This window comes from Dipodomys spectabilis, unplaced genomic scaffold (genome assembly GCF_019054845.1).
Source record: "Dipodomys spectabilis isolate Male_0828 unplaced genomic scaffold, ASM1905484v1 ptg000289l, whole genome shotgun sequence".
Classification (NCBI taxonomy): domain Eukaryota; kingdom Metazoa; phylum Chordata; class Mammalia; order Rodentia; family Heteromyidae; genus Dipodomys; species Dipodomys spectabilis.
This window is the reverse complement of record NW_024870966.1, coordinates 5,021,630-5,030,755: the sequence shown is the minus strand read 5'-3', so window position 1 is coordinate 5,030,755 and position 9,126 is coordinate 5,021,630. Positions and strand designations below refer to the sequence as shown.

General features: G+C 61.6%; 1 protein-coding gene across 2 annotated transcripts in view; it reads right to left on the bottom strand.

Moving 5' to 3' along the window:
• Positions 1-107: 107 nt before the first annotated feature.
• Positions 108-9,126, bottom strand: part of LOC122126837 (phospholysine phosphohistidine inorganic pyrophosphate phosphatase) — a 65,279-nt gene continuing 56,260 nt past the window's right edge. For both annotated transcript variants that reach the window (XM_042701375.1, XM_042701374.1), the window contains one exon: positions 108-850. In XM_042701375.1, coding sequence (XP_042557309.1) covers positions 839-850 — 12 coding nt within the window. In that variant the 3' untranslated portion in view covers positions 108-838. The remainder of the gene's footprint in view (positions 851-9,126) is intronic.

Genomic DNA, 9,126 nt, shown 5'->3' with positions numbered 1-9,126 from the left:
TCATGGCTCCTGCACCCTAGTGTTCAGTGGCTCCCGCTCATGGCAGGGCCAGGGCCAGCGCCGGGACTCTGCTCAGGGCCTCCCCTCCCTTCCCAGCAGTCAAAGGCTGCCACTCAAGATTGAGTTTATTCGGTCATTCGTTTCTCCAGCACACAGCGCACGGTACATTCGAATCTGTTCTCTTCTGGCTCCAGAGTGCCTCGTGTGCCTGCAGCCTTGGCTGCAGGGGCACACTCTTGTTCGGGGTGCCTGCCTGGCCTGTGTCTGCAGTGTGACGTATGGGACAGGAAAGGGGGGGTGGCATGGTTTCAGGGCGGGGGGAAGGGGCAAGTGAGAATCAGCTACTCTGCCGCTGGGCATGGCGGAGGGGACAGACAGTCCTAGTGAGGCGCGCTCAGCAGGACCCTGGCTTTTCCGCTGGATGCAGAGTTGAGAAAGAGGCCATGGGCTCATATGCCGGGCCTTACTGCCCTTACACGTGCGTGTGCAAATGGTTAGTGAGTGAATTTAGGAGTTCAGGGGGGACATCCCCAGAGGCAGTTTCAGCGTAGGTCCAGAGGGTTTTCATTCTCTGGAGACAGGGATGAACTTCCACCTGGGAGGCTGGGAGGGGGGTTCCACAGAGGAGGCTGAGGAAGAGGTTCCACAGAGGGAGGCTAAGGAAGGATCAGACTCTGGCCCGGGGCAGCCCAGAGCCACGGTCACCGGCCCGTGCTGGCGGCGGCGGGCAGGGGAAGGCGGGCCCCGAGGCTGTCACTTGTCGGCGTGCTGCAGCAGCAGCTCCACAGCCTGGGCCAGGTTGTCCACGTACCCATCCGCCTTCACTTCTGCATGGTGCTCATCGCTGGGCCTGCAGAACAGGGCTGGGGGTTAGCTTACTCTTCCACAGACAGGAGTTCCTTCGCTTCTGCTTCAGAGGTTGAGGCTCTGGGCTGCTCGTGAGGGCCTGGTGACCGGTGGCTTCATGGCGGGGGTGTGGCAGGGATCCAGGGACCAGGATCCTCACACCTGACAGAATGAGTCATCCCAGAGAACCGCCGGAAGCCCTCCACCCCGCTTTAAAGGAAAAAGCACCCTTCCCCTCGATGGCCGCCAGTGGGGAAGCCCTGTGTAGAGGCCAGGCCCTCTGAGAGGGACGGCGTGGCTTTCCGTGTTGGGCTGCCCAGCCACATCCTCCATGTCGGGTAGGAGTGTGTGCGTGTGTGTCCACGCACACATGTGCACACGCGCACTTTTTCTTTTAAAGCAGGGTGGGGACCCTCTGTGTAAGGCGACTGGTGGGACAGACATGTATGCTTTCGTGGGCTCTTCATCAGTGGCCATAGGCCCGTCGTGATCATTTTGTATGTGTGGTCCACGAAGGAGATCACAAATATCCAAATGGCCCTTGGCAGAAAATAGATGCCCTGCCCCTGCCAGGTTTCCGCTCAGGGGCCTAGAGGCCACCGCCTGGTTGGGAAAGGACTGCGCCAGACCATTGCGACCCCTGGATCGGCGGGGAGGACAGCCCTGGGCCAGCCTCCGTGGGCTGCGGTACTCCCGTCATCCAGAGCAGAGCCTCCCAGCGTGCACAGGACAAAGGTGCACCCACACCTTCCCAACAGATGTGCTGGGAGGTTCGCAGCAGCTCTAGGGTCACCGAAAGAGCAAACCCTTGAGGAGGTCCCTGGGGAGAAGGCCAGGCCACACCTCGTTCCTCCAGTGACAAGCCACCAGCCGCCGAAAGATGACGCCATCCCCGTGAGACCCGGTGCGGAGCAGTGGGAGCGGGTGGGAGCCACGCAAAGAGGCGACTCCACAGGGGAGGGGCACAGAACAGAATGTTCTAGACTGTGGCCTGAGTAGGAGGTGGAGGTGGAAGCAGGTAAGTGCCCACACTGTTTGCTTTAGGGGTTCTCTTCTCTCTTTGGCCTTGGGAATTTACTGAAGGATCTACATCTGATGCCCACAGTACAAGGGGTGCCCCGCCCCCCCAGTGCTGCACCTCGCCCCCCCCCGCACCCCCCCCCGCCTGCCACGTGGCCTCCAGGCTGACAAACTGCTCTTGCTGCAGCCTCTCCTATTTTTAAAGCGTTGCGAAAGAGAAGAACGTGCCAGAAAGACCAAGTGCGGTCCACAATACTGCAAGTTACTATCTGGGCCCCACAGGAAGGCCCAGGCCCAGGGTCCTGACCTCTCCATCCTGCATCTGGGGTCGGGTCTTCCAGGGGCCCAGGGCATCGTGGGCCCTGGCAGGGGTGGAGCGTGGCTCCTCACAGACCAGAGGAGAAACTGAGCGCGCAGCACCTGCTGGAGCTTTCCTGTCCACCACCCGCCTTGCTGTCCCCTGGGCCAGTGCCGGCCGCCTCGGAGCTGGAGCTGCCCGTGGGGACTTGTGCTGCTCTGAGAGGGGCCCGGAAAGAGGGGCGCCCATTGCGCACCCCGCCAGCCTGCACTGTGCAGGCTGGCACAGGTGCCCACATGGCCTGTGCCAGGCGTGGCCGTGGTGCCCGGGGACTGAGCGGGCCTCTCTCCTCCCGCCACCCCGGGGACTCCAGCAGGGAGCATGGGTCCCGAGGAAGACCTGCCCGCTCCCTTCCCCCACTTTCTTTCTCCCCACTTTCCTTCTCCACTTTCCTTCTCCAACAGGGAAGTCCGCATGCTTGTCCTCCCAGCAGACATAGCTGTGCTGACCCGTCCCCAAGTCCCCAGGGCGCCCCTCCACATCTCCACCCGCTGCACATGGGTGAAGTGGACCCGGGGGGGGGTGAAGTGGACCCCGGCGGGGGGGGGGGGCACAGCTCCTGCCCTCCGACTCCGCAGCCCCAGCTGCGAGGGCTTTGGTGTGTGAGTCACATATGGCCACCGTGGCTGTGGCCGGCAGAGCCGGGAGGGTGCGCGTGGCCTTGTCCCAGGCCCCCGGCCCTGAAGCAGCCGCCCCCTGTCCGGCAGAGAGACAGACAGGAGCGGACGCCATCCTCGCGGCTGCGAGGGGAGACCTGTGGGCCTCAAGGTGTCACCTGACAGACGCAGAACTGGAGGGGACCCGGCAGGGGGCGCTGTGGCAGCGGGGTCAGCCGGCCGCGAGCTGGCCCTGGCTGGACACGTGTGGCCAGCGGGGCACGGGGGCGGGGGATGGGCAGAAGCCAGACCTGGCAGAACACAGTGACAAACATCGGGACAATGAGACAAAACTGGAGCAAGGAGAGACCTAGACACCCACGCAGGGGGAGAGAAGGGAGCCCAAGGGCCTGGGCTGCCGTTGGGTGGCCAGGCCGCGAGGGCAGCCTCTCTGCCCTGTGGCACCTTCGGGTGGGCCCTCTCCCCGGATGCTGTGGGCCCCTTGGAGCTTAGCCTGTGCCAGCCTCCAGTTTCACACGTCCCTCACTCCCAGCACCTCCACGCCAGTGTCCACACTGTGCCTGCTAATGCTCTGGAAACCTGCAGCAGCAAACTCCTATGCATCCCTCAAGGCCCCACACACGTCCGTCCCTATCTCTGACTCTGTGCTTCACTGTACAGGGCAAGTTGCTCTCTGAGCATGCAGAACTTGCTCCCTGCCCCACAAGCACCCAGGAAGTGTTCACCCCGTGAATGAACAAAGCCCTCCACAAGGCAGGGCTCTGCCTGTCATTAGCCATTCCTCCCCTCACACCCTGGAGCCAAATGCAGGGGATGACTGAGCAAGAGGCCTGAACAAGGGCGCTCTGTGCACGCTCGCGGCCCGGGCAGCTTCACAGGGATGGTCTTTGTGCAAAGGAAAATGGCGCCAGGAGCCTAGCAAGGGTCGTCTCCCGTGGGCTGGTGTCCCCCCCCACCCCCAGCTGAGGAGGGAAATGGGTGCGGCCTCTCTCAGAGGAGCTCCGGCTCAGGCTGCCTGTGGGTAGGGCGGGCCGCAGGAGCCCAAGACTGCACTCAAGGGGGACACTTGTCCTTGAGGCCAGCTCCCGGGGTTGCCCAGGAGCGTGAGCTGGGAGCTGGCACGGGAGGGCCGCGCTGGCAGAGCGGGTGAGAACAGGGTGGCGGGTCACGGGTCGGAGGCGGCGAGGCTGGGCAGAGGGCATCTCTGCATTGTGCAGAGTCGAAGACCCCGGGGGCCAGGCACAAGAGTTCACTTCTTTCTGCAAATGCCAGGAGGATGTGGCTGGGGACTTGCCTCCTCGCACCCACAAGCTGCTGTTCTCACTGCCAAAGGGGGCACCTGCGGCTGGGCACAAGCCCACAGAGCCTCCTACCGAGCACTTGCTGGCCCAGCCCTGGGGGCTCAGGCCCACAATCCTAGCCGCTAAGGGGGCTGGGAAATGAGGGCTGCAATAGAAGCCCATGTAGGCAGAAAGGACCATGAGACATTGATCTTCAATTAACTAGCAAAAAGGTGAACGTGGCTCAAGTGGTAGAATGCCGGCTTGGAGTGAAAAAGCCAAGTGAGAGCGTAATCCCCATGTGGACACAAAAATAAAAGGAGAAAGGAAAGGAAGGGAAGGGAGGGAGGGAGGAAAGGGTAGAAAAGGATAAGAAGGAATGAAGGAAGGAAGAGAGAAACAAGAAAGAGCCAGGCGCTGGAGGCTCACGCCTGTCATCCTAGCCACTCAGGAGGCTGAGATCTGAGGATCACAGTTGGAAGCCAGCCCAGGCAGGAAAGGCATCGAGACTCTTGTCTCCAATTAATCAGCAGAAAACTGAAAATGGAACTTTGTCTCAAAGTGGTGGAGCACTAGCCTTGAGCAAAAAAGCTTAGGGACAGCGCCCAGGCCCTGAGTGCAAGCCCCATGATGGCCAGAAAAAAAAAGCATGAAAGAAAAGAAGAGAGGAAAGGAAAGGAGAGCAGATCCTGCGCGAGAGCTCCGGAGAGACCCCCGCCCCCAGGCCTGGGGATGGGCACCCTGGCCACGCACAGACGGCAGGCCCTGAGCAAGCTGGGGATCCCAGCCCCAGCCCCCCCTCCTGCTGCTCCCACCGGGGGGCGGGGCCCGGCAGTGGGCCAGCCCCCCTTTCCCCTGTGCAGATGAGGCAGCTGAGATAACCCCAGAGGTAGCCAGTGGGGTGCCAGCTCCACACCCCGTATTTACCTCGCACCTTCCCTTGCGCCAGGGGCTCCCCCAAAAGCTGACCGAGACACCTCATTAATCCCAGGCAAGACAAATCACCTCATAAATCATCAGAGCGGCCTGGGGAGGCTGCCAGCCCTCGGGCCCTTGCCCCACACTGGGCCGATTGTGCCCACAGGGACCCCTTCCAGCCGCCCGGCTCCTGGCAGCCGCCACGCCCTGCGCGATTCCTAGATGGAATCTTGCTTTCTGCTGTTTTCATTCCCGTCCAGGAGCCGGGCCGTTCTTAGCAGCATTAACCAAGTGTCGCTTTGACTCTGGCAAACCTAGGAAGCCATACACTATGCCAGACAAGCTTCCAGAGCGGCCTGGGCCTGGCAGTGCTGGCTCTCAGGGCCTGATGCCCCCCCCTTGGGGGTGTGGGGGTGTGCATGTGTGAGAGACAGCGATAGGGTAGGTAGTCAGGATTCAGTGACTGGGGGGGGGTACTGGAGAAATGGGAGACTGAGGCCCACAGGAGGGAGCCTGGCAGCCAGGCGCAGTGGCTCACGCCTGTCATCCTAGCTACTCAGGAGGCTGACATCTGAGAATTGTGGTTCAAAGCCAGCCTGGACAGGAAAATCCATCAGACTCTTATCTCCAGGTAGTCACCAGAAAATCAGAAGCGGTGCTGGGGCTCAAAGTGGTAGAGCGCTAGCCTTGAGAGAAAGAGCTCAGGGACAGCGCCCGGGCCCTGTGTTCCAGCTGGCGCTGGAGCCCATCCTGCCCAGGGGTGCACTGGGGAAGGCCTCGGGCACAGGGCTGTGGCATTCACTGGCATTGAGGGGCCCAGGTAGTGAGGTAGGACGCCTTCCTGGTCCCCTGCCTGGGTGGAGGGGGCTGTGGCAGTGCCCAGCAGGAAACCAAGTTCCAAATGGGGCCCCGGAACGGCTGTCCCCTGGTGGCCGAGAGACATTAGCCATCACCAATGCCACCATGAGATGCCAGCTCAGACTCCTGGCTCAGGCAAGGGTCTCGGGGCTCTGTCCCTCCCTCTCTTCCTTTATCCCACTCCTCCTCCCTCTCTCTCTTCCTCCTTCCTTCAAGGCCAACTCCAACCTGGGGAGGGGGGTCAGTAGCTGCATCAAGACATCAAGCCACACGTTCAGAACATCCCAAGCACTGAGAGCTACGTAACTAGAGCCCCCCCCCCCCCCCCAAAGCAGCAGCATCTGCGTGGAGGCCCAGCACTTCCCGGGACACAGCCCCATCCTGAAGTGCAACCCAGGCTCCCCGCACTCCACGTGCAGCAGCAAAACAGGGACGGAGACAGAGAGGGAAAGGGAGAGGGGGAGAGTACCAGGGAGAGGAGAGCCATGGGAGAGGTAGACTGTCCTGTGAATGAATGCACGGGCTGTTCGCATTATTCCCTGGAAAGAATGATGGATGAGAACCCTGCAAAGCCAGCCACTCGCACATCTATTTTTCTAAGGGGGGGTGGGGGTGGTGAGGTGGGATGGAGAGAACTTTCCTGAAAGGACTTGGCTTTCAAGCATGAAGTTAAACAACTCCACTTGGCAGGCAGACAGCGCCTGCGCTTGCCAGGCCGAAGAAGGTGGGCGCAGCGTGGTCATAATGCGCCCATTCACCGCCCACTGCCAGGGCTGGCAGCGCCCAGCCACGGCCGCGGGGCCAGGGCACCAGCAACCCCCAGCGGCGGGTCCCCACTGAGGCACGGAGGCAGCGGCCAGCTCAAGGATGGACGGAAAAGGTCCAGCTCCAAGCCGAGGACGCAGTGCGGAGGGAGCGGCCAAGGGCTCCAGGAGGAAATCTCCATCAGTAGCTGGGGTCAGGGGTCCCCCAGCTCCCGGATTGTCCTGCTGAGCCTGGTCCGCGTTCCCACGCAAATGCGTGGCCTAGCTTCTTCCTCCCACGGGGCCACGACCGGGACCTCACCACGGGCTGTGGGGCCGGTCACCTTGTTAAAGTCATGTTCTTAAAGTGCTGTTGCCTTTAGGGCTGCTTAGTCCTGGGACGGCGGACACGCCCATCCCGCAGAGGACAGCTTTGTAAATGGAGTGGATAAAAACGTAGGGCCTGTGGTGCGTGATCTAGGGGTACAGAGATCCTATGCATTAGGCAGCAACCAGAGATGTAAGCTCTGGATGCAAAAGGGCCTGACACTTAAGTGTACAACATCTGTCCCCAAGCTTGTCTGCAACCTTGCAATGGCAGGAACAACGTCTGCAAGGGTCTGGACGAGACTGGCCAGTGGGTCGGCCCTGCCTCTCCCACGGTTTAGGAGGGCACTGCGGAGTTCCGGTCAGCTGCTGCGCGGGGGTGGGGTGGGGTGGGGGGAACAGTTGTTTATAATCAAGTTATAAATAATAAGCTTATAAATAACGGGCTTGCCGGCGCTGGTGGCTCACACCTGTAATCCTAGCTACTTAGGAGGCTGAGATCTGAGGATCATGGTTCAAAGCCAGCCCAGGCAGGAAAGACCATGAGACGCCTATCTCCAATAAACAACCAGAAAACCAGAAGTGGCGCTGTGGCTCAAGTGGTAAAGCGCTAGCCTTGAGCTGAAGAGCTCAGGGACAGCACCCAGGCCCAGAGTTCAAGCCCCACGACCGACAAAAAATAAAAATAAATAAATAAATAAATAACGGGCTTTGCTGGCAACATGGCCAGTTCCAAAAACAAAGGGCTGCTAGACACACAGCAGTGTGGACACCTAGTCCCCGAAGATGGTGGGCAACATCCTTCCCCAGTGCCGGCCTTCCCTCCACAGCAGATGAGAGGAGGGACGAGGTGACCCTGGGGTGGGACCCGGTGGGACCCTTCCCCCCCTTCGGAGTCTGCTTCCAGAGCGCCGTCCCCTGCGAGTGGTGGCTGCGAACACGCTGGCACACCACCGTCGTGTGGAGAGCTGGGGAATCCGCGCTGTAGCCGAGGGCGAGATGCCCGAGGGGTTCACCTGCAGCCCCTCTGGGCCAGGTTGGGAGAGCAATGGCCACCTGGGCGCGCTGAGAGCCAGCTCTGAGGTGGCCCAGGGGCACCGTGCTGCGGTGGTCACCGACACCCAGGGGCACTGCCGGCTGGGGGCAGAACCGGGGTAGGGAGCAGAGGTGCCAGGCTTGCTGGCTGCGCTCCTGCTCTCCGTCCGGGGTCCCCTCATTCTTAGCGGACTTGGCTGGGGCCATGGTCGCGTCCTGAGGCACCCCGGTGGGCGGCACTGCTCATGGCAGCGGGACTTTTCTCCCGCTCCTCTTCCTCTTCTGCAACCCACCCAGGAATTCCTGTCTCATCCCCGGGGACCCTGGGAGCCCCAGCCATGCAGCCACGCCACAGCGACACAGCTGGAGAAGGGCCTGCGGAGGAAATTAGCTCATGTCTACGTTCTCCAAGCCAGCTGCCCCCCCAGAGGGCGTCCTGAGGCCACGTTTTCCTCATTAGAACACGGACGAAGCGGGCTGCCTGCTGAGCGCGCTGCGGCGGCCCTGGCTGACAGCAGGGCGAGGCGGACTGCGGCTCTTCCCAAATCCACGCTCGCCGTCAGGCCCACCCAGCCTCGTGTGGGCTTCACGCCACAGAAACCAGCGAGCCGGCGGCTGGGCTCAAGGCACAGGCTTGAACTCGCTGGTCCCAAGCCCCCCTAGGGGTTAAAAACCATTCCCCAGGCCGGTAACAAGACAGTGAATAATACTAACCACTATGAATGCAGTGTGAGAGCAGACCTTTTATTTGTAAATTAGCATCTAAACTATGTTTTGTAGTTTTGTATTAACTTTAGTAACAGCAGGACAGGGCAAGAGGAGTGGGTTCCACTCTCCCCTGCCAGCCTCCCTGCCGGCCTCCCTACGGCCTCCCTGCCCGCCTCCCTGCCGGCCGGGCCGCCCCCCCCCCCCCCCCCCCCCCCCCCCCCCCCGTCTCAGGGAGCCCGCCTTTCCTCCAAGGTGCAGCTCAAGTCTCATCTCTGCCCTGAAGCCTCCCAGGCCTTCACAGGCCCCGCACAGTGGCACCTGCTCTGTCCTCCGTGTGCCTCTAGGAGGGGCTCTGGGTGGGGCCACCTCACTCCCCGGCCTGTGCTCAGTCGAGGGAGGAAAAGGCCTAGAGGCTC